A 25,848-nucleotide genomic window follows, 5' to 3' on the forward strand; every position below is an offset into this window, starting at 1 on the left:
TGTCCAGGGTGAACCCTGCCTCTCACCCGTAGCCGCGGGGATAGGCTCCAGCCCCTCCCCACCCTTAGCAAAAATAAGCAGAAGACAATGGATGGATAGATGGATGGAATTTATACCTCATGGTCTCAAAATAACTAATTTAAAGGAAGGAGTTATATCATGTTATTTAAAAAAAAAAGTGGTTTTCCCTCCCGAAGCCCATAAATCATTTCTTTCTTTTCATGGCCACTCCAGAGTTCCGTAAAATTGTACATTCTGGAGCATGTGGATCAAACATGAGATGATTTGTATTCATAACCTGCTGTATACCAACACAGCTATGCATAAAACACAGACAAAAAGTGTCGACACAAGAGCTGAGAATGGTGTGTGCAAATAAATAGTGATAAAACCGTGTGGATGCATACCTGCAGGCAATGTTCCCTGTATAAATCTCACTCCACTGGGAAATGCTCATGTGGATCAGCTTCATATCCTCTCTCAACACGCACACATTCAAGCATAAATGGTCAAGGTGAATCACAAAACACTATAGATGCAAAAAAAATGAGACCGCTGATCAGTTGTTCTTCACCGCGAATCAAGAAAAAAAACAATAACAAGAAGAAGCCAAGAAAGAAGCAGGAATCGAGATATTTGTGGGTGAAATGGAAGAGAGGTGACAAACAAAAGGAACAGCAGCCGGTGGTGGTTAATGCTGCAAGTTCATTAAACAAGACAGAACCTGACATAATATAGTCAGAGGTGGAGATGAAAAGAGTGTGCCTGCGTCTAGTGGAGGACACTGCAGTGTCCTCAGCCAGCTCTGAGCACCTGGTAGCACATTTCAGGACAGTTTCCTCACCTTTGCACTTGATTATTTAGAAATCTGAACTAAGAAGAACTAAGTCACACACTTGTGTGATGCTGTGGATGAAGTCACACCTGAGAGGTCATCGTTTAGCCAGAGGTGAGCTGGAAATAACACTTGTTGTCCCTACTGCTAACAGCAGTTCTAAGCTAATGCACCAACTGTTTGGTGACATTGCCTGCTCAGCTAGCTTTTGATCAATATTCTACCCCTGTTCTTTCACACTGCAATATTTCTGTAAGATTTACCTAACATGCTTGAGAGAACTCAGGGAGCCTCTAATCCAGTCACCGACTTTAAGATTATATATAATGTTCCATAAATGTGTGCACATTTTCTTGTAGATGCTATACTTTTTGTGGGAATTATTGTATGCCAATGATTCAGGCCCTGCTTGTGTGTACAGAATGTTTTTTAATTAACCAGGAGGAGAAGCTATGTGTATTTTCAGACCGCCACTGGCTACAAGATTAAACTGGGATGTACAAAAGAAGTGTGATAAGGAAAATAAAAACGTTGCTTGCTTACACTGATAACCAACAACTAGAGTGATTTTTATGTTGTTTGCGAGCTCGGCTGTAAAAAAATTATCAAATACCAATCAAATGCATATTTATATTTGTTGACTTTTATCCTTCGTTTTAATTCAAGAAGAGGGAACGCTTTTATATTGGTGTTTTATTCTATCTTGCCTCGCTGTAGATATGAGCCCTTCAAACTAATCATTGATAACATCTCTGATTTTTTTTTTTCCTAATGAAATTACAGAGCAATATTAACGTTTTGAGGTTTTTCTGGTCCGATGTTTACTCTACTTTCTCACGTTCTCAAGTGAGTTGACTGGTGCTGAACACGGTTAATTTTCAGAGCTGCAGGTGACACTATGAGACATGAGCCAGAAGAATGAAGCTGCAGCCAAACAGCTAAAACAATGAGCTGAAACTCACTTTAATGCGCCGTAAAGTTGAGGCGAGCTGGAGTCAGGTGCTAATTCTCTGCAGGTTCAACTCTACAACTGACATTTCATACATGAGAAAGGGGGTTCTTAGAAGTGGTTGTGCAGGTGTTGGCCATTATCTGTTCCAATTAAAACCCAAAAATGATCTACCTGCAGTGGGGCAATTTTTAGGAACTGCCTCGACCCCATTTTTTTCTGGTTGACATCCAACAGTTACAGAAAAAGAAAAAAATGTTTGCAACTGTTAGCATTGCATGGGACTGTTTTCATTTTTATTTATTTTCAATCCATCTTTCTCTCCTTTTTCCTTTTTATTTGCAGCTGAATTAAGTTAAACACCAGCATGGGTGAATTAAAACTTCAGTTTAACTAGTACCTCAAATTAAAATAGCTTTTACAAATCACAACACTGTTTCACATTTTAATAGACAACTGCGCACATTGCCTAAGTATTTTTCCCTGCCTATGATTTTTATCATGTTCAAACACCCCAGAGACTTTTTTTTTTTTAACTAAAATTTCCTCTGATAAATTACATGAATCAAAGTGTGCATTACAGACACTAACAAGTTGTTGGCTCCTAAGGCCCAAATATGTAAAAGTAATTATTTGGTCTTAAGTGGTGACGAGGCTCTGGAGTTCTGTTTATTAAAATGGTCTGCAGAACTGGTTAATAATGTGCATGGAATAGCTTAAAAACACAAGTTATGTTATGCTTGAGTCAGTCTGAGGGTTTTGGAGGACTTTAACGAGATTTCCTGCTCAAAAAATTGATAGAATAACCTGATAGGTCGCATCTCTTAGACATCTCTCCGGGATCGATCTCAACCTTGTACCTGTCTCAAAGAGGATTTAAACTAGGACTCCACAGCTGCACTGCACTTCTCAGCAGCACACAGACCCACACTGACACCTAACCTGTGAACTGCAGCCCCCCTCAACCACATTCATACATAATGCATGCGGTCACTGCACAGGCAGTTGTCAGAAATAGAGCAGGGGGCTTGTATGTTCAACTCTTCTCCAATGGTCTGATACATCAGGGGGCAGGGTCGAAACAAAACTTCCAGAAAACAAAATGACATTTCAGTAAACATAAAAACAAAAAAATGTTGTTTGGGAAATGTTCACACACACAGACACAAACACACACATGCATACACGCTGTATCTCTTGGCCGCAGCTGCTCCTCTGCCTTGTTGCTTCACCTGTCTCTGTGGACCCAATCAGGGGTGAGCACTGGAAGACAGATTACGGCCTAAAGCAGCTCAATAGGAATGGTGAGGATGAACGGGAAGGAGGCTGAGGTGCAGGATGTGTACACGTGGGGATTACAAATGTGGAACAAGAGGTTGTGAGGGAGGGAGGCGATGGTGATGGAGAAGAGTGAAATGAGCCTGATTGCTATGAATTTGAGGAATGTGAGAGAAAAACGGAGTAAAGAATGGCACACATATGACTGCAGATGTCCCCAGATGGTCATAAGGATCAGGGCTGATGAAAAACCAGTGATTTCCTCACTGTACTGGATTATGTTTCACCCACCACTGCCTGCTTGTGTTGTAGTCTGGCTAGTTTGTAACAACCTACAAGGAAGTGAAAGTGAGAAAAAATGGAGTGTATCAGTTGAGGTTACCTGGCTTCTTTGCAAGTCTTTACTAAGCCAAAGATCTTCAATGAGGTATAAATTGCTTTCCTCTGTAACATTGCTATTTAATTTTTAACAATTATCTATATCAATATCTATAGATATATCTATGGACATATAGATAGATATTATATACATACATTGACTAACACGTCAGCTCACAACACAAGGGAGGTGTGTGTGTGTGTGTGTGTGTGTGTGTGTGTGTGTGTGTGTGTGTGTGTGTGTGTGTGTGTCCCAGTAGATCAGGCCAGGAAGAGACAATGAACGTAGATTTTCCTGGTATCTTACTTCCATTAATGTTCTGTCTGACATTTGAATTCTGTAAAACGAAGTCACCCTCAGAGAAAATGACATTGCTCTCGTGCTTGTCAGAGGTGTACTCTCTTAGATTCTCCTGTCAAGTTTATGCACATGCAGGTTTTGCTCTGCACTGCTTCATTTTCTTCCGTTGAAATCGTTTCTCTCAGTATGTTTTTGAACTCACTTCCACTCCCTCTGATGTAAATGATACTCTAGGTCGCTCCACTGTATGAACACTGCCGTCTGTGCAAGGATTGTCCTGAGTCCTACAGTTTCTTCCAGGACCATCCTCATACAGACAGAAAAGACAATATTTGCTCATCACTTGTGAGGTTAACGGTGGCTGCAATGTCCACATGGCAGCAGCTGAGCAGCCGTCGATGCTGCAGAACGTGATGTACACTGTCTTGAGGGAATGTGGTACATCATGTCTCTAGACCTGCAGTAGTTACAGGTGCTGGTAACAATTCTGCATCAATACATCCTCTTGCTCAACAACTCTCTCCACAGGATGTTAGCGCTGCATTTTGTTCCTCAGCAGCAGAGGATTTCAGAAAACATCTCAACAGCTTCCATTTCCTGACTCAGGAAGAAAAAGGTTATATTTTTGTGCTTAATTTTGACATTTCACCTCATGTAATTTTGGCTTTTAATGATCTGCATTATTCTCCAGCCCCCTGAACCTCTAAATATGTTCCTCCGTGCGCTCTCTAACCCAGGAATACAGCTCTTTGTCCTAAGGCATCAGTATAAATGATTTCTCCTCCACAACTGATATTCTTTGAAAGAAATCTTAGGCTCAAGATTCGACAACAACATTCAGAAAGGAAAGATTAAACTCTAGAAAGGAGTTGCAACTTTTTGTCATTATTTGGATGATGTTAGAAGGGTCGTTTCATTTGATTTAATAAACAGTCAGTTTACAGCCTGAGTAGTCCTGTGGTGGCAGAAACAGTCTCGCCGTCTTTATTGTCATTGGCATTATACTCAATGATTCGGATCGAACAGCCTCAGGTTATATTTTCTTCCTAATGAGAGGTCACAGTAGGAATCTGTAAGAGTGTTATTGCCTGAGAGTTAAAAGCCCTCTCTACTCTGTCAGCTCCACGGTAGCACCATTGAAAAATGACTTTGCACCGAAGCAATCACCTGTTTTGTTAAATTCCCCAAGAGTCACTCGGGGAATTGAGTTTGTGGAGATGATGCCACTGGGCCGGTGGCTGCAGTGTAACTGTTCTAACAAGTGTGATGACACCGCCGCCTCCTCAGGGGCACCGCATGATTGGACAGGTCAGGAGGGATTCAGCAGCACCCCTGAATGTTTCGTGAAAGGAGAGGAAAACAGGACAGGAGAGGACATTTGATCAATTCCTCAAATTCTAACACAAACACACCATTTGTTGCTTTTGTTTTCATGACTATGTGCATATCCAAGTATAATGTTTGCATCAGTATCTTGTGACTCTTTCCTGCCCGTCACCCACACAGGAGAATCTCCGGCTCTTATTTGGCAGAGCAAATATTTGGAACTCTTCCCACTCCCGACACAGCAGTTTAATTTGTGGTCAACAGAAAACAGCAGGTATGCTTGCATAGTGTAGTATTTGGCGATCCCCATTAAAGGACGATTGATCACCCAATTAAATGTGCCTAGGATTTGTATCCAAGTCCCCCCCCCCATACACACACACACACACATCTACAAGCACCCTTTGTGAGGGTAGTGTAATAAGAGTCCAGATTGTGTTCAAACCACGTCAACCCTTCATCCTTTACACCTGTAGAGGACATTTAAGTCTCCAGTCATGTTAATATCATCACAGTCTCCCTCCTCTAAAAGACAATACAGGCGTATTCTTTCACTTCTGGCTCACTCTCATGCTACAACCTCTGACAGTAAAAGAAACATTAGCCATCATCTGGCCACAGCTGAATCTTTTTTTCCTGGCCTGCTAATGACCATGTAACCAGCTGTGTCTTCTGTAGTCATAATATTAGATGTGACCAAGCATCGCAAGAGAGGGACACACAAAATACAAGCTACCGGGCAGGATAAACTGACAAGATGCTTCTGAGAGGCGTCTAATCAACTAAACTTAGGCCCAAAAACCTACTCAGAGGTAAAAAAAAAACCCCAAAAAACAAACAAACACTGACCAGCCTCATGGTGGCGCTACGCTACAGATAAATATTTTGCAATGAAAGATCTCAGAAATTGAGGCCATCCCTTGATTTCTGCCCAGCTAGCATAGCGCGCTGATGATTTGTCAGGTGTAATAATGTGGTTTATCTGTGCCTGTGGCTAGACAAGGAGTGGTTACAAAACGTGCACTTACCTGTAGCCTAACATGTGCGTGCATAATGAGGTTTGTAGCAAATATTTGTCTCATTAGAGATGAGAGATGTGATCCTTGCCAGACTAATGGAGAATGATAGGCCTCATCAATCACTTGCTCTTTTACTCGGCTCTCTTCGCTCACTAAAGATTTTCTTTTAACCGCATGAGGAGAACAGAGGAAGGAAAATATAAAAGGTAGACGTATTGTAGGTTGAGAATTTCATCGCCAGTGATTGTCAACATCTTTAGTTCAATTCGTGACCTTACTGTTAATGTCGGGCCTTCAGTATTTTTACATTTTTTTTTTAGCACTTTCATCAACAGCCTTGTGTACATAAGTGTTTGTGTCACAGTCATTCATCACCCATGCTAATACCACTTAAAGATACTTAAATTCTGCTTCCTGAATTAAATTAAAACAAGGTGTTGGTTTTTTTTAACTCCTCTTTAAGTCTGTATGACTTTAAAGTTCTTCCTCCTGCATCACTTTGCTCCATGAAGGAAAAACTACTGTCGAGCAGCCATGTCTTTCCTTGATGGTGAAGCCTTGTGCTTATTTGCAGCATTATTTGCAGTTAAAAGAACGCCCACACCGTCCAAGTGTCTGGATTTGTCTTTTTTTTTTAATCTGACATATTAAGCCTATAGAAAAACTGGACTGTAAATATCATTTCTATTAAAGTAGATTATTAGTTTCAGTGTTAAGGTAGACAACAGTTCATCACTCCTGCATTCCTTATGTTACTTGCCACGGCAGTAAAGGTAGCTCACCAGGTTATGGAGGAAGCAGACAAGCTCTTCAGGGTCAGACGGGAGGTCACAGGTACGATGTGAACACTCCAAACATGTAAAAACTGTGACCGTGGTCACCAACTTTTACATAAATTGCCGTGATTTGATGTTTTGCCATTTTATACCATTTCTATAAATGTCTCTGGAGGTGCAAGGATTCATTCATGGGATGAGTAGTGTAATATGAGGAGGCCAGTTGGAGTTAAATACGCCCTACAGTGATGAAAGCATCCAGAACAGCAGGGACACAGACAGTGTAACTTGCAGTAATGTTTGTATTCTTCACCCGTTTTTCTGCTTGGTTGAGTGTTTTATTGCGGATGGAAACATCTGAGTGTCTGCTGAAATCAATCAGCTCAAAGAATTTCTCTCACATAAATGTGTAAAACAACACGATTTAACATGTAGTTTCATCTTGTGAGTCCATGCATATTTCAGCCAGATGCCAGTGTTATTTCTTTCTAATGTAAGTATAATATTTCTTTTGTCAATTTCAATCCCAAATATTTAAAAATAAAAACAATGATCATCTTAACCTTGCTTCATGGTTTCCAGAAAAATGTGCACATTGTCAATTTGGTCTCTTGACTCTTGCAAACAATGAGTATTCTTTAAGAATTCTTGATTCACCCCGAAATACAAAAATCATATTTTTCATCTTGCCTGTGGTGCAATAAGTCCATGAATCCATTTAGATCGGTGAGTTACATGAAAACAAGGTGTTGCTTGAAACTGCGTGTAAAAAAAAAAAAAAAAATCCCCAAAAAAAATCAAACAACTTCTACATTTCTTTCCTTCTTACTTTTGCATGAGCAGTTTCATGTAGGAACAATTTTCTCTCGACCCACCAACACCCCGGACATCTCCAAATTGTGTCAGCTCACACCGAAAAAAATCTTACCACTACAGCAAAGATGAAAAAAAAAAATGTTTTTAATAATCATTTTAGTGAACTCTCACTTTAAAAACTGTTAAAAAAATGGATGAAATACTTTTTCACTGACTGAAAGAGCCTGCAGGCTACAAATATCTCTAACAAATGCTTCAAGTCTGAAACGTATTTGTTTACTTGGTGTTTCTGTGTTGGATTTTACGTCATACACGATAATATTTAGAACTCCTGATTGTACAAATAGCTGTAGGTTTCAAGCGGAGAACATTTAGGGTTCATTTTTAGTTTACAAGCTTCTTTCCATCGATAGGATTTTCATTGTTATTATAGCGGGCACTTGAATGGTGCAGGTTGTACATAATTATGATTTTTTCACCATAAGCTGACAAACTACTATCAAGAATAAAAGATCCTATCATTTACCCTTCAGGCCTGTTTCCTACGCCTCCATTCAAGCAATTTCCCTTTACTTAGCCTGCATCTCCTTTTCTTATCTGATACCTTTTGGTTTGTTACTGTGTGTTAGTGTGTGTGTGTTTTGTGTGTGCATGTGAATGACTATTTCCACATTGGTGAGACAGTGGTGCAGCGATGGCGTGTCGGATCAGTTCTAACAAGCAGAGCAGAGTCCTGGATCATAGGCTTTAGATAATTGTCTCATTGCTATTCAGGTGTCCAATACATTTTAAAACAGGTGTCACTGACCCGTGAGTAAACAAAAGAAAATCTCAGACACAGTTGAAAATGAAATGGAAGCCAACATGCTGAACCATAACAAAGGAAAACAAACCAGTGTTATTAAGCGCCGACATGTTGACCAGTATAATATACTTCTTTTCTATGTTGTCAAGAGTCCGATAAGAAAATTGACGTGGATCCAGCAACCAGCAAAGATGGTGTAACTCAGAGTTTTGTGTTTTTTTAGAATTGTCAGTTCATCCGTGTGTTTCAAATATGGCCAGAACTGCCACATGGTCTCTTGTATGACTTGATTTCATTTGGCAAAACCCGTTGGATGATGGCTATTGCTTAATATTTCTTAAGAGTATCGAAACCTTTGCAGAAACGCACATAAACTGTACTAAATACACGGAACATTACTGAGCACTCTTACAGAAATAAACAAAGACCAACAAGCGAAAGTAAACATACGTGTCTGATTATGTTGGTTAAGTTATGCAGCACTGAAAAAAGAAGTATCTCCTAAAAGAAACTCTTGACAGTAACCAATCACCACGTCCTAAATTTGTTTCTGACCAAATTTGAGATAGACATGGTCCTACCATGAGCAGCAGTACCTCAAAATGGGGGGGGGGCAGGAACACAAACACTGTTGCCATCTGGTGGCGCTAGTAGCAGTCACCCTAATAAATTTCATGTTTTTTTTTCCTCAGCCCAGTCTACATTCAAGTTAGGTGGAAATCAGCCTCAGAGTTTTTGCGTCCTTCGGACGCCTCTACAAACATGGCTTTCTTCTAAACATGCTGTGAAACTAGCACCTCAGTGGTCTGCGAGAGCAGGACGTATGTCAGAGCTGCTGCTGCTGCTGCTGCTGCTGCTGCATCATGTTCGCTTGTAATGAATTGGCTCCTGAGCTGTGTTCTGCTTGCTCTCCATCTTGTTCTGCCACTCTCATTTCACCTCATATTTCCCTCCATCCTCCCCTTCCATTTCCCTGTCAAAATACGACCTGACGTCTCCAAAACACCTTTGGTTATTTTTCTTGCTCACATAGTGTGTGTGTGTGTCTCTGTGTGTGTGTAGCACTAAAAGTATTGACCAGCTGTCACATCATAAATTGACAAATGCCCTGGTGAAATTAAATGGATTCACTCCTCCTTCCTCCGAAATGTCACCAGAATTATTCACTGTGACACATTTGGTTCCCCTCAAACAGCTCAACTTCGATACACACTAATTGCAGCCTTGCAGACTCTTGTTCTGCTGAATGCAATAACTTTTTCTTCCAGATATTCACACCACGTGTGTGTATAGTCATTTCGTGGGAAAGTTCTAATGCAACGACAGGAGAGAACACTCGCATTGCAATATTCAGATGAACGGAGACGCAGTTTGTTTAAATGTATTAATTGTAATATTATTTTAAATATTATACAATGGTCACTCTATAGGTTCCTACAATACACTCATTATGTAGGGGAGAGGATAGATGAGATAATGACCTTATTTGGCCAAAAAAAAGGCCAAAAAAATATGTGCAGATAAACTACTAGATAAATGTAAAATTTAGTAATAGTAAAGAAAACATGAGCGACAAAAGACAACGTCCACAAACACAGAGAATTTGTCCTGGACAAAGAGGGACATCTAGTGGCAGTGAGGGGTATCAAACATGAAACTCAGACTGAGTTTCCTTTGCAAAGCCAGAAGCACAACACATTTGCGCATGACTGATCCTTCGCCTGGTGTTTTAGCATCTCTGGGATCTCAAGTTCAATTTCTGGGCAATTAACAAAACATTACCATGCAATCGTATGATTTAATTACATATCGTGGAATCTGTATCTTTTAAATGCAGCAACGTCTGACTGGTCTCTACAGACTTCATTATTTAAAAGACAGACAACCACCATGATGACCATGTATGAAGATGTGATGGTGAAGAGTTTTCTGTTCTCTCACTTTGTCTGTCGTTCAGTAAAATCTTCAAAAGTAGAATCTTTTGACCCAAGAACTGGGTTTTGTAAGCCCTTGCTACCTGTTGGCTAGCCCACAATGATGCAATACCTCAAAACTATCGCACTGTTTTAGACCAGAGGGGTGGAAACTTTTCAGAATTGCTAAGGACGAAATGTTTCACGTGTCTTCCATTTTTTTTTATAAAGTTTGATTTTTCCATTCAAAAGAAAAGGATTAAATGTACATCAAAAGATTGAGACATTTTTCTGTTGAAATGTCTCCCCAACAACAAGAAGAAGATACTCTAGGACACTAAACCAGAATCCTGCTGCTTCCTCTGTTGGCAGCAACAGTAACTATACTGTTTCAGTACCACAAAATCATGACTATAAAATATTTCAAATGTAGTTTTTCTGCTTTACTAATTCTGTATCAATAAAAGTAATTAAATAGGATAATTTAGTATGACATACTTTGTCCTTGTGATGCTGAGTCTCCAAACTAATACCAGGCCTCATCATAAGTAAAAAAAAAAATCCTTGAGACAGACACTTTTTAAAAGAAATTTATTTCCCCAGCGTAAAACAAACACCACCACACTTCCCACTGAAATGAAAGGCAACTATGTTGTTTCCATTCAAAACTGTTTTCACAGGAACAGACTTATCAGCCTGCTTTTGCCTGACAATGACATGCAGACAGTCGACCGATCAGTCCCAGCTCATGTTTGGCATCCAGGGTCAGCAAATACCTCAATATATCCTAAATGTTCGGGGGCAAAGCCCCTGTGGGAAATCAGACATGGGAAGAGGAGGCTGTAGTAGCAGCAGAGGAAGGTTGTTGTCACGTTCAACTGTCACACACTTTCACACTTCCCTGAACTTAAAGACTTTCATCATTTGAGGTGAATGAACTCAGCCATGTCTCCTATGTGATAGAGGTAGAGTCCAGCATGGAGTGGCTGAGTGAACGTGGTCTTGGCTCTGTGAAGGAGAGTCATGCTTTCAGTCACGCTGTAGAAGGACAGAACGCCTCTTTTGTGATCCAGGTAGACTCCGACTCTGGAGGACCTGGGACCCTGGACAGGCGATGACAAGTCATTGTGCATGAATTCGCAGCTGTCTTTGGTAACATATAAAGCCCAAGATTTGTTGTTGTAGCCGAATCCACATTGATTTCCAGTTCCTGTCCTGCTGATGCTCCCGTATGCGACAGCTATACAAGCAGCTTCCCCTCGCCACTCCACCTCCCAGTAACAGCGTCTAGTCAGAGGCTCTTTGCTCAGAACCTGCCACCAATCACTGAATCTTTCTGGATGGTTCGAATGACACTGTACCGTGTTTCTTATTGTTGCGGCTCTGTTGCCCTCAGAAAGGTACAGCTGTGCGTTTGCTGTATTTGAATCCAGTCTGATTGAGCGTGAGTATTTTAAGAATTCCGCTCTGGTCTTTGGCTCCGACTGGGACAGTAAAGTATCCACCCGATTCCCTGTGTGAGAGATATTTTGGTCGGTCTCTCTCAGACAGTTTTTTAGTTTATCTCTTGTCTCTGAAACAGCTGCTGTTATGTTCTCAAAGTACCAAAGATGGATATTGATGCCGGCTGACTCTGTAGATCTGCCGACTTGTGACAACGAGGGGTAAATCTGTAGGAACTGGATGTGATCCAGAGTGTTGGAGAGCCGCTGCAGCTCAGAATCTCTCTTCTTCAGCTCGGTGATCTCCTTCTCCAGCTTCACCTGCAGCTCTCTGACTCGCTTCACTTCACTAGTCTGCTGGGTTCTGATCTGCTGCTTCACGTCGGAGCCTCTTTTCACGACGAGGCGGACAAGTTCGGTGAAGATCTTTTCACTGTCCTCTACGGCTTTATCAGCAGTCGCATCGATGGCCTTCATCTTGTTTTGAAGCACGTTTATGTTCTTCTCTTTATCCTGGATTTTCTGCTTGATAGTTTTTCGAGTCACTTCAAGCTCTTTCTGCCTCTCACTTCTTTCTGCGGCCGCTGAGACAGTGTCGTGACCTTTATGCGCTTCCACAGAGCAGAGATAACAGATTTGCTGCTTATCGGTACGGCAGAACATCTTCATCACCTCATCGTGATGAGAGCAGATGCTCTCCTGGAGCTTCTTGGAGGGCTGGACCAGACTGTGTTTCTTTAAAGGAGCTGCATCAAAATGAGGCTGCAGGTGTTCCGCACAGTAAGAAGCCACACAAACCAGGCACGACTTGAAAGCTTTCAGTTTCCTGCCGGTGCACACATCACAAGCCACATCCTCAGGTCCAGCGTAGCAGTTATCGGCTGAAGCAGCAGGTTTGGTCTTCTTCAGCTCCTCCACTAAGTGTGACAGCATGGTGTTTTTCACCAGGACAGGCCTGGGTGTGACCACCTGCCTGCACTCAGGGCAGCTGTAAACATTCTTATCGTCCCAGTAGCCTTGAATACAGCTCATGCAGTAGTTGTGTCCACAGGGAATCGTTACTGGATCCCGCAGGAGTTCCAGACAGATTGAACAAGAGAACATTTCTCTGTCCAGCTGGACTCCTTTCAGCGCCATTTCACCTCCGAGCGGCAACAAGTTTCTTATGTGCTACTGTGGTGAACGAGGCCTGACAGCTCCTGTAGTTGACATGTCAGATCAATCCATCTTCAAACTGTAGCTCTGCAACAGGAAACAAGGTCATATCTGCAGAGAAAGAGGGAGGGTTGCTTGGAAGTTGAATATCTATAAGAGTGATTTAATGAGATCATTTTTGTCCACATTAGAAAGTAAAAAATGAATTATTTATGATTAGGTAAGAAATCACCGAGTCGGCAAATCCACGATGTTCCATTTTATAAGGGCAGGAAGCACATTGTGAAACTTGCAATTTGCATCAACGGCTTGAGTAAGGTACTGAAGGTAAATGCATCCATGTGCTTCCTCAAAGAGTAAAGGTTGAGATAGAATGTGATTTTACGTCATCTTGTTAGCAGGAATTAATACAAGTTCTTATTAATCTCACAAGTACATTTTTGTCTGTCTATCTGACAGGTGATGGAATGAAACTAGAGCTGTCACTTTCTGTCTGAACGCGCAGAGAAAAAGTTTGTATTTTAACTATAATTACCTGTTTGAAATGTTGTCTTAACATCATTGTGAGGAGTTTGCCTTGTTATCCATCAGGGGGCGCTCTAAGACTTCACCATCAGATCAACACATTTTGTGCCCCTTGGGTTATCAGTGAGTGAGTTAATGTTGTACAGTTTTGTCACCAAAATGGAGGCTAATAGTGAGCACAGTTGTCTTGGGTGAAAAACTGTGACACAAAAACCACCTATCGAGTGTGTGTGTGTGTGTGTGTTTTTTGTTAGTGTTTGTGGTGTCTGGACACTTAGATAATTCACAGGAATTTATGCTGGTGTGTGTGCTAGCTGTTGGCCTGATTCAGAGTGGCCCCACACACTCGTGTACTTACGCGTCTCAACTCAAGGAGAAGCGGACATCTGGCATCTGTGCTGCAACTTGTTTTTAGGTGATGGTTTATTTCCTCCCCTAGTGAAAAAAGATGAGACTGTTCAGCATCATAGGAAATAAACATATCACTCTTTATAGACGGAGGTCAGCACCTTCACTGCACTGCTGCCAAAAGCTTGTTTGTCTGCTTCACGGGATTCTTGGGGAGGAAAAGACCTCAGCCTCGAAAAAAAATGACTCCTCAAACAAGCTTCAAGTCCTGGACTTTTCCTTGGCTGCCTATCCCAGCAGCTTTTGCGCAAGAGGCAGGGTTCACCCTGGACGGGTCACCAGTCCATGTCAGGGCACATGTCCATGCCAACACATAGAGACAGACAACCATTCACACTCACAGCCACACCTACGGTCAGTTTAGAGTATCAATCAGCCTCGTCCCCTCTTGATGTCTTTGGACTGTGGGAGGAAGCTGGAGTACCAGAGAGAACCCACACAGGAACAGGGAGAACATGCAGACTCCACACAGAGAGATCCTCGAGCACAGAACCTTCATGCTGTGAGGGGACAGTGCTGACCACTGAACCACCGTGACGCCCAAGACACTGTTATTTTGCCTTCAAATAAAATAAGTTTAAACCCATAAAACAACAAATGAACAAGAAAATATCACACAAATCAAACAACTGACTTGTTATCTACAGGACGGTGACGACAGAATACTGATATTTGCAAAGGCGATGCTGCAGCCAGAGAGAGACCGTGTTGCTCATCAACAAATACAAATATTACATTGTTACAATGCTGTAAACCACACATCATAAAAGTGGCATTCAATAACCAAGAAGTGCTGACCACTGCGCCACCGTGCCGCCACACGCGTATTTATCTTCAACTCAATTCCATCTTACCATTTTTTGCGAACTCACGTGCAAATGTCGCGCTAACCGCGTTCACACTCTCACTCACACACACACGCACGCACACGCTTACCGATGATCGTCTTCTGCCGTGAAACATTTCTTCACAGTTCTCAGTCTGAATAACTACAAATCAGTTTAAAATATCTGAAAAAGTTAACGTAACTTGCTTGTATCTTCTTGTACTTGAGAAAACTTCTGTCCTCTACACGTTTTACCTGCGTTAACACCTGCCGAAACCCTTCTTCTTCTTCTTCATATTGTTAGGGGTCTACTTTTTCCTCCGTATTAATGGCGGTTGCAATCAACATTCAGCGCATTACCGCCACCTTGTGGACTGGAGCGCGGCCAATATAAACTAATTTCCCAGTGCGCCCTGGACATAGTCTCTCGCTCACATCGTCTTGAACGTCTGCAACAGTTCTCTTCCACCTTGAGTCATCTGGTTCAGTGTCATTTTCATGATATGTCTCTCTTGCTGATACCTTGGACACAATAAAACGCTCCGGTGTATCGCGTAACCCACAATGCTCAAAACTACTTGTACATGTTTTCCTCAGCGATTGGTCTTCTTCTAGTTCTTATTTCGGGTGTATCAGCGGCTTGCAAACCTGCCTATATATCTGTAATACTGCTTATTGGACAGGTTTATGATGCTCCAGATTTGCAGGAAAAAAGAAAAACCAACAAAAAAACCTATAAAATGAATTCTCTCTACAGATATATGATGGGCCACACACACTTTTTCAGGTTAACATATCTTATCCATTGTCCTCCGGAGTATCTCTGCCTGTTGATGCTGCCCTCAGGCTGTCCACTATTGGGTCTCCTGCTCTCATGTCTCCAGAGAGAGGTCCCCACCTGTGCAATGTGCAGCATCAGGTTGCACAGCCTTTTCCTCTATATTTCTCCTTAATAAATTCTTGAATTGTTTCCTGTCCACAGTTAATTCCTCACCCATTTTTGTGTTACAGAGAAAACCTTTCAGGCAGCATGTTCGTGTGTCTTCATGCTATAGCTAAACGGATCACAAGTAGATACGCAGAGCTTATAAACACTGACATTTGCAAGTGAGAAATTAAGTTATAATTTTATTTTCCCTTTTTTGAGGCTGATAGCTGCTATTTTATCTCTTTAACCTTCAGAAAAAGGGAAAAAAGCACAACCTAGAGATAAAATGATTTATGACACTCAGAAAACTGAAATGTGTAATACGCACTACACACACACACACATACATATATATGCACACACACACACACACACACGCACATACATGCTTTCATATACAGAAAACACCATTCATGGTATGAATTTGAGCTCCTCTTCTATCTTATAGTGTTTGTGTGAACATCCTGTCTGGTTGCTTGTTCGTGTGTGTGTGTGTGTGTGTGTGTGTGTGTGTGTGTGTGTGTGTGTGTGTGTGTGTGTGTGTGAGGTACATGTTATATGAGTGTGTTCGTGGAACCACATCTGGAAACAATAGAGAAGTAGATGCTGTCACTTTCCCGTTACCTCAGGCTTTTGAGGGAGCTCTTAAACAAACAGTCATTCACTCACAGTAAATTACAGGAAGGCAATCTGAGCTGCAGACCTAGATATTTGGACTCCCCCGGCACCTCCATCGGACACACACACACACACACACACACACACACACACACACACACACACACACGCACACACACACACACACACACACACACACACACACAGAGGTTTAATTACAGAGCAAAATTTCAGCTAATTGTGAAGATAAAAGAAGAGTGCATGTTCATAACATGTTTCATGTTTTAATCACTGAGGTTCAACTGTGGCTTCAAAACAAATTTGGTGGTTATGGGACAACTATTATCCTAACAAACAGCCACTGTTACAAGAAAGGTATGAGTTCAAAACAGAGCTTCCTCTCTATAGATGTGTGGTTTTAAAGGAGTTCAGAGAATGCAGACGCTTCAGCTCCTGATGAAACAGCAAAACCACAAAGTTTCATTATCAGACAGTAGGGGGCAGCATTGTTACACTAACATGCGATGCAACACAACAATGTACTCGAGTTGCCGAAAACAACTTTTACCCAGAAAGATTTGATTTCTTCTCTCAGTCTTATCAATGACGATGAGAAAAGAGGAACATTCCAACATACTGCAGCACTTCTATCTATACATAATTCAGTCACCCCCCTTAAATTGTTCCTATTTAACGCACACACATACACCAAAACATTGGAGAAATGTACAATCAACACACTGGAAACCAAAAAGTTTTTATTCATCTTGTTCTTCTGATACAAAAGTGTCTCTTAAATAACAAACAAGTTTTAAAAATTCTTGTCACTGTTTGTACAAGGATAAATTAGCATTTTTCTTATAATACATTGATGATAACATCAAGACAATCTACACAAAGGAACAGTCTGGACCTTACAGGCTACCGTCCCTGTGGGTGAAGTAACACCAACATTGATTCTTCTCAAATGCATTTGCATATCCTATTACCACAGGTTTTTATTAGGTCGTGGCACACACGTCATATTTCAAGGCAAAACTATTCAGTTACTGTTTAAAACTGTCATGGGAAGCTCAGTGTGGTCATAAGAGAGGAGAGTGCCAAACATTAGTAAAGTGGGAAACTGCATTAGCTCTGAGAGGAGCTGGTCAGAGCTTAACCTAATTCACTATAGCTCAATGTAATGTTTGTTTGACTTTGGAAATTTAATAAGTGTGCCAAGGTACGATGGTTTGTTTGAGAGACGCTGGTGGCTGTCCCAGGCTTCTCAGTTTCACCAGAATATTCAAAAATATCTGCAACAAGACAAAACAACATTTAACTTGTTTTGGAGAAAAGCAGCAAGAGCCTGTGAAGTTATTTGCTCCCCCACTTTACATTTCACCCAAAAATACATGTGACAGGTATGTGAGGCACTGTGCGGTTTCAAATGGCACTCAAGTGGGCAGAAGTCCTTGCATTCAAGCTCAAATTGCCTATTTTTTTCTTACTTTTCTCAGTTGGAGGAGGACTAATTTGACGCACATCTTACATATTATACATTCACTGAAATGCAAAAGCTTTGCTAGAAAAGATTGTCAGGCAAATACAGGTACACAGGAACAGGTGCAGAATTTGGTGATGACATGAGGAGTCACATGATCATGAATAACTTATTCTCGCTAAAACTCACAGTGAATAAGTAGATAATGAGGTGAGATTAAAGGTTGTTAATAACTAAACACAACCCCTTAGACAATGAAAGGAAAGCTCTTCCACACAATTCTAAAATGTGTGGTAAATATATAGTTTCAGGACAGAAAGTAAAGATATGCTGGAAGAATAGAAACAGAGATTGCTCCTCTTTCTGTGAAGGCGTCATCAAACTTACCATTTTAAAAAGAAACGGTCAATGCGAGTGAAAAGAAAAGCAGCAAGACTGAGAGTGTTTGTGTGTTTTATCAAAATCGCTGTTTCTTTTCCTTCTGACGGTGATCATAACAGTCCAAAATGAGCTGCTGGATGAGATTCGTGGGAATGGAATCTTGACTCTTCCTGTGCATGCATACCTGCACATTTGCATGCATGCATGCGTCTGTGGCGGCTCTTTGTTATTGCATAATGTGTCTTTTGGCAAGTGATTGTCTCTAATTCTCTAACCTGTCTCTGGCAGAGGGAATGAATTGAGTTCCTAGACTTCACTCTTACTCAAGAGCATATACAGTAGAGGGTTTCCAAGGAGATTGCACACATCAGTGGAATTTAGTTCAGCTTCACACTGAGGTAAAACACACAAGCGCACATCTCCCAGTGGACCTACTGCTTCCACATTCGGGGATCAATTAAAGGCACAGCTGGACCAGAGTTCATCCGTTCCTCTGACTTCACAGATACTACAGCCTCACATGAGGATGAGCGACCAAAGACATTTAGCTGAAATTAGATGAGATATTCAAATCTGTGTGGTGAATATGAGAATCTGTGGCACTGCCAAAAAATTTTCCAGTACACTTACATCTTACTTACTAAGCTTGTACTTCGAATTCACCACACAAAGTACTGTATCTTCTCATCATCAAACTCTTTGCAAGTTTTACTTCTACTCAGTGTTTCTCTTTCTGCCTTTGGCCTGACAGTATTTGTGAGTTACGTGATTGTGAATTGGTTCTGATACACTGGAGCAACTTTTCAATTCAGACTTTTACAGTTTCATCATGCAAATCCTGCACAGGATACCACTAATTCCTAGTGTCCTCACCACAGCGTCAGAACGACAACTGACCAAACTTGCCCTGCTGGAGGATCCGTGCATATTTCGGAACTATATAATTATTCATTATTAGTTCCACCACTGCCATCCACAGTAATGCTATTTTGACAAGCACAGACAATTCACATATCGTTTTTCATGATAGTGCATTATTACAGCTTGAAGCTGGTTTCCCCAAAAATAAAAAGAGCAATAAAATCAGCTGCTCTTTTAAGTTGTATAAAGGGTATAATTTACAAAAACGTAAAGTAAGTTTGTCGAAATGTAAACACATTGGAGATTTAAGGCCATTTTTGATATGTTTCCACAGGATTTTCCATTACTTTTGGTCTGGTATCTCATTGGCTTTTACTTTTACCATTACAATATAAAGACCCACAGGGACATTTGGGAAACATCAGCCTGCATCTGTATAATATCTGCACCAGGACCCTCCAGTGTAAAATTCAAAAGACACAATAGTACAAGGGTTACTGTTTGCAGCAGGTTCAGTCTCTGCTGCTGCTGCTGAGGGCTCTGGAGAAAAGAGACAGAGGTAGACATGGTGCTACGCAGCTTATCCGTGTGCCTGGTCTTCAAATGTATGCTTCAATCCCACCTGTTCAGTCTCTCTCTTTCTCCTTCATTCCTTTCTTTCTCCGTTTCTCTGGGAACATAAAGTCTGACAGAGGTAGAGAGGCTTCTGTTGCTACGTTTTTATGAATCAGTCCTCCCCTTTTCTCCTCAATCCCAAGACGTAAGGGGCGATGCTAACCCCTTTTAGAGGCACAGGACTGGTTAGACGGGGGTCAGACATGTTTGTGGACTCTCATAAACCTTTCATGATGCATTTACATCCAGTGGTTTCTGTGTCACATTGATCATCTCTTGCTTCTGTCTCCTTCATCCTGAATGAAATGAATTTCTAGGTGAGAAAGAGGCAGGTAGAAGTCCATTCCCGTCTGTTCTTTCTCCTCACACCACTGTCTCATTGCCTATCCCTGGTTTGATCCAGCCCTCACCCGGTGCACGCTTCCCGCCTCGGCTTGCCCTGCCATCCCTGAGTAGGCGGGCAGAGCAGCGCTGCCAGGTGTGGAGGGTCTTTGCCGACCAGATCCACATACCTGATGTAATGCCAACAAGTAGTGACATGAAGATACGAAGCATCTCTGATGCAACGTATGAGTCCCGGGTGCTGGCCCTGAACTCTCCCCAGTTGGAGAGCTGGTAGAGGTAACACCCAATGACAGTGGAGGCCGGGACAGTGTAGAGAACCGAGAACACTCCGATCTTTACCATTAAACGTTCAAGCTTGTCTGTCTTGGCACCATCCTTCTGCAGATTGGAGCGGATCTTGAAGAGAGCCACAAGGCCGGCACAGATAAACAAGGTGCCTGAAGTTCAACACAGAAAAACAACTGTATCATGATCACCACAGAGAAGAAAACATCAGAGCGATGTAATGGAAATGAAGATGGTCATGGTCCATATATACTAAATGAATTAATTTTGTAATTACCTATGAGAAGGTATGTGGCCAATGGTGCCACCACAAAGCCTGTTAGCGCCTCCTGCTGCTGGTTGCCAACATAGCAGAGTCCAGTCAGATCGTCGGCATCGACCAGTCTCATTATGAGGATGACTATGGTTTTAACAGCTGGGATGGCCCAGGCCGCTATGTGGAAGTAGGAGCTGTGCATTTCAATGGCCTCATGTCCCCACTTCAGTCCAGCAGCCAAGAACCATGTCAGGGTCAGGATCACCCACCTGACAGGGACAGACGGAAGAGTAAGAGGTAGAAGCACAGAGATTTCGCTTCTGTGTTACCTTTTTATAACTTGTAAATCAGACACATATATCCAGCAAATGCATGTGGTCATGTTTAAGATTTGCAGTTTGTTGCTTTTCCTGGAACCAGGAAGGAAAAATTAGGAAAAAGAGGTGTGACAGCACTTTGTTTCCGCTGCAGTCACAGGACAGCGAGAGTTTAAAAAGTGGCATTTTTCCAAAGAAAGCCTTCATACAAGGAAACTAATCCATCTGGCACAAGGATTATGAGACAGGATAGAAAGATTTTAAAGAAAACAGGATGCAAGTCTCGTGTTGCCATTGTTCCACGAGAAGCTGTCCTCAAAGGTGATGACAACAGTAAAATTGGGACAAAGAGATGAGGGACTGATTAGATTAAAAAAAAAAAAGTGAGTGTGGTTAATTGCACTAACCAGAGTGAGGAGGCCATGCCAAAGAAATAAAGCAGGAGGAAGACTATGGCACAACCCGTGCTCTTTAATCCTTCCTGTACTAGAATTGGTACGGCGGTAGCGTCCAAGTCGCAGGAAACGCGTTCCCTGCCCAGGGTCAAGCGTACCTGCAAGGGAGGTGAGGCAAGAACAGAATGAAAGACAGGAAAACACAAAATGGCAACACACATAAGAATATTCTGCAGATGAGAATATTTACCAAGTAGGCAACACTGTACAGATTACAGCACATGGAGAGGAAGATAATGGGCCTTTCAGGGTATGAGAAGCGCTGTGAATCCAAGAGAAAGGTCAGGACCGTCAGCGTAGTGGAGAGGAAGCACAGCACAGCCCACACCGCCATCCATGCATCTGTGAAGACTTTGGCCCCCCGTCTGTAGAGCCCGCTGTCATAGCCACACTGGAGAACACAGCTATCCGTTTGTTTCAGCCAGGTGTACTGGTCGGGTGCAGATCCCAGGGCCTGACACTCCTCCTGGTGTGGAGTATGGCGGACGGGGTAGTAAGGTGGATCCTCATCTCCTGGACCCTCCATACACATGTGGTTGTGGTCGTTCTGAGGTGGGAAGAGGCTGCAGTTCAGCACCTGGAGAAGAAACATGATATGAACTTCAATAATATATTAAGGCTGGAGAACATCATAATTTTTACATCTGATTTAAAGAATCTTTATCCTGCGGCTCCTTGTATCCAGTTCTCCACATTACTTCACCACTCTTGGGGAACTATGGTACATAATGCAATTCCTTTATGTGTGATTTTTTTTCTTTTGTTTGTTCTGATCAGTTGACTCACCTCAGGCCAAATGAAACCAAACTCATGCAGCACTGGGAGGCATTTTCTCTTGACGGACAGACACATGCTACCGCAGGGACCAATGGGAATAGGAACCTTGTCCGTGCACATTGGCACATAGACTGAACACAGGAAGAACTAGAGAGAAGAAAAACAGAAGTTGAACATTTTTCGCTGAAGGATATTTTACAGGACGGCATGGACCACTGGGGCGATCTGTGTTGATACTTGATTGTGTGGCAGTTAAGAATCACAGCGGTTTTGAGCAAAAAGAGGTTAACACATCACAAGATGAACTACAAATGAAGATTCTTCCTCTTTTACTGTGCAGAGACAAACATGCAAAGTTAAGCTAAAGTGCATAGCCTTGTGGGCTTCGCTCCAGTACAGTCAAATGAAACCGTGAAGTGGAAGGTAAATCATATCGGACATGAGGAAGAGTTGGAAATGGTTCTGTGAATACCCAACAGGCCTTTCTTTCTCTATCAACAAGATTAGGGCTGGAAAATGGCTCAACTCTGCATGTGGATCCTCCATCTACGTACCCTGCCTTTACTCTCAATACACTGCATCACCTTAGCTAGCGGCAGGTCTCTCTTTTCACTTCTCTACTTGAGTCTCAAGACCCCACAGCCAACATTAACCTAGTCCAAGGTTACGCATACAACCCTGCATCTTCAAAAACAATCTGCAGATGTAACAACACTGAGGGCATGTGCCATGTAATGCTCCATAATCCCCCTTAATCCAGGGCTCAGTTTTCCTCTGTCCCATGGCAATAGTTTTGAAATAGATATCTATCATACATTCAATTCAGATGGAAGCGATGGGAGCAAGGAAGTACTTTTTGCAACCCCCTGGGTTAGTAAAGGTTCCAATTTTAAGCAATTTCTTGCTTTTAAAGTGAAATCCGTTTGAAGCCGGAGTGTAACGTTGCAGGAGGCTCAAGGTATGAAAATACACAGAAGCAGAAGTCACTTTTTCATTCGGGGAACTTCTGCTAAATGAAGCAAACACTCTCCATGAGCTTGGAAGGGCTGATAACTGTCTGAAAATGACAAATGTGTCGAAATGGACCGGAGCCATCTGTCTTTCCAGAAATTATTAAATATTTACAGAACCGTGATAACTGACGATGGAGGTGGAAATCAGACCTTGAACTGACCCCCACTCCCCCACCCCCCACCCCCCCACCCCCCGGATCCAAGAAGGGTGTCAGCGCAGGGAAAATAAATACACAATGACATCATGTACTTCCTACTTGGAACGGATTTTCAAAATACATGTAAAATTACTGCATCTGTGCACCACATTCATAAGAATTAAATAGAAGACACGTGTTCCATCCCCGGAGGGTATTAATGTTCACGTCATCTTATTATAATTCTGAACTGTGACACAATAACTCGTTACTGAGTTACCCACTGCGAGGAAGTATGGGATGACAGAATTGGTTATCTGAGTCAAAGGGAACTTCCTTTACTCCAAATTTGTCACGCTGTTCTGTGACCAGTATCTGGGTCGTAGTGATAATGTATCCATGCACAGCAGCAGATTGACTGATCTGCAAACAGTTTCAAATTTAAAAAAAAAAAAAAAAAGTGTGTCTATAACAACTCAAGTCTATAAAAGCAGAAGATATTATTACAAGCAGAACAATTTCAGCTTTTTTTCCCCTCTCGGAGTTGTAAATAGTCGACCAGTGACAGAAATGTAACATGCTCCGGGTGTTTTCCCTGACCGTTGGTAAACTGAGCGCTGCCACTTCACTGCTAAAAGCTTCTCTGGTTACTGGTCAGGAAGCCTCCCATTAGAGCAAATGTTATGGGATACGGTTTCCCTTTCACCTTTCCGCTATGGGGTGTGTAAGGGGGTGTATATACCATCTACTCCTTATGTTTGGGGACATATAGTTGTACATTTAGAAGACAAAATGCAGGCCCTGATGATGTAAATCATTATATTTTCAGTGAAAAACTGGGTTCAGGTTGAGTTATAGTCACTATCGTGAATGGAAAATGTGCGTGGGGGGGGGGGTGTCAGATAATCTTACAGGACAATGTTCAGCTGGAGCAGGACGGCGTAGTTTGCAGTTGCTCCCTGTTCTCTTGTATGTGTCACACACATGAACCCAAGTATCTGTGTTAATCTAGCATGTTAAAATAATGTTGCCCCTACTCCCAAACACCTGTCCACCCCATAATTCAACAGTCGTAAAAACCCAGCTCCAGACAAGAATGGCAAACACAAAAGAGTGCGTGCAGATGTGGTCCTACAAAGAAGGGGCATCTCTAAATGAATGGAATGGCGTCTGAATGATGTAATATCAGAAACTCCATTCAATAAAACTTTGGGAGTTCCAATCATAGTCTCAAGTAAAGAAGGGGGAAGGCGAGCAATTAATTATTTCTTGCATGGTGCATGGAGCAAACAAGCAGTATTTGTCTCAGGACACTGAAGGCACCATTGTTAAGGGGGAGACATACAGTATTTCACGCCGCAGACCAAGTTGCAAGTTGGGTCAGGAGCTCAGAATGTCAACAGACAGAAGAAGCATTTTCATTGAAATGTACGTGACAGCATGACCGAGGAGACCCCTTCACTTATGTGAACTCTGCGGGGAACAACCTATACATGCCCTCGTTATCAGTGGCTCCATCAGTCTGAGGAGTTCACTGGATAGTCAACTATCGCTGGTAGCTCCCTGTCATGTGCTCGGGACCACACTGTCTTCCTTTCTCTGTCTCCACACAAATATAGCAGCCTGTCTGGACTCAGCGTGCCTATTTGAGTCCAGGATCACCAGTCCTATATTTGTGCCTAACAGCCTCAATGTATGCTTTTAATAACTCTCTCTCCCTCGCTCTCTCTCTCTCACGCGCTCCTATAAACATGCATTAAATGCGTGTCACATCAATACCTTGAGTTGGTTGGAGCAGCCGTACTGTATGAGCGGCGTGAACGTGGTCAGCTGCAGCTCGGCGTCCGACTGCAGCACGTTACCCACCAGATTGGGCATTTTAGTGACGTTATAACCGAGACCCTGGCACATGCTGATCCGTATCGGATCGCAGGTCATCTCCTCTACCTCATCACCGAAACCCCGAACCAGCCCGGAGAGGAGGAGCAGGGCTGCCCCAGTGAGCGACACCATCATCCGGAGCATGGCCAGTTGTGCTGGTTTGCGCAGAGTCGATATCTCCTCAAAAGGTCGCCGTGGCAACAGCAGCGCGTGTTTGTAATCCAGCAGGCGTGGAGCGCTACCGTATCCCACCGGGAACCATTTAATAGAGTCAAATATCCAGAGCGCAAAAGTAAAACATTTCAATGTTATTTTCTTTTAGCAAAGCTTCTTCAGGTCAAAAAAAGCACTGGATAAATCCCAGCGTCGTCACTCTTTGTTTCCATTAACAGCTCCGAGTGGAGAAGCGCAGCGCACCGACGAACTCCAGCGGTTGCTTTTTGCGCCTACTGCCCGCAAGCGTCCGGCACTAAACTTTATTGTGTCTGTGTGGAGAGACTGTTTTGCCCGTCCACATAGGAGCCGACCAATCCATGAGCTGGTTGCTGAGTTTGTCCGACCAACCCCTGACCAGGAGGCGGGATCCGGAGGAAAAATAGAAGAGGGAGCCTCCTCTTCTCTCTCCTTCCCTGCTCACTTGCCTCCTTGTCTTGCTCCCTCTTCGTGCACAGTGTCTCCTCTCCTCTCCTCTCCTCCTGCAAAGAAAATCAGTGTGCGTTCCCCAACTAATTCTGACAATATCCA

At 42.5% G+C, this 25,848-nt stretch overlaps 2 protein-coding genes across 3 annotated transcripts; both read right to left on the reverse strand.

Moving 5' to 3' along the window:
* Positions 1–4,701: 4,701 nt before the first annotated feature.
* LOC147254152 (E3 ubiquitin/ISG15 ligase TRIM25-like) lies at positions 4,702–15,085 on the reverse strand. Of its 2 annotated transcripts, XM_086215723.1 has the most exons (4): positions 15,008–15,085; positions 14,863–14,915; positions 13,877–13,953; positions 10,974–13,104 (listed from the first exon to the last, which is right to left on the reverse strand). In XM_086215723.1, exon 4 carries the CDS (start codon positions 12,973–12,975, stop codon positions 11,317–11,319), a length of 1,659 nt encoding a protein of 552 aa, XP_086071849.1. In that variant the 5' UTR covers positions 12,976–13,104; positions 13,877–13,953; positions 14,863–14,915; positions 15,008–15,085; the 3' UTR covers positions 10,974–11,316. The 2 variants fall into 2 exon arrangements, 1 of the variants encoding a protein (XP_086071849.1); XR_015118119.1 differs by lacking the exon at positions 10,974–13,104 and adding an exon at positions 4,702–5,073 and having other exon boundaries at positions 14,863–15,064.
* A 1,761-nt stretch (positions 15,086–16,846) lies between these two features.
* fzd4 (frizzled class receptor 4) lies at positions 16,847–25,540 on the reverse strand. Its single transcript, XM_086215724.1, has 6 exons — positions 25,003–25,540; positions 22,083–22,220; positions 21,487–21,873; positions 21,249–21,394; positions 20,546–20,793; positions 16,847–20,420 (listed from the first exon to the last, which is right to left on the reverse strand). The coding sequence occupies exons 1-6, from the start codon at positions 25,246–25,248 to the stop codon at positions 20,002–20,004; spliced, it is 1,584 nt and encodes a 527-aa protein (XP_086071850.1). The 5' UTR covers positions 25,249–25,540; the 3' UTR covers positions 16,847–20,001.
* Positions 25,541–25,848: the final 308 nt, after the last annotated feature.

The sequence above is a fragment of the Aulostomus chinensis genome, chromosome 10, assembly GCF_037954235.1.
Source record: "Aulostomus chinensis isolate RoL2024-O1b breed Wild chromosome 10, RoL_Achi_v1.0, whole genome shotgun sequence".
NCBI classification, from domain to species: domain Eukaryota; kingdom Metazoa; phylum Chordata; class Actinopteri; order Syngnathiformes; family Aulostomidae; genus Aulostomus; species Aulostomus chinensis.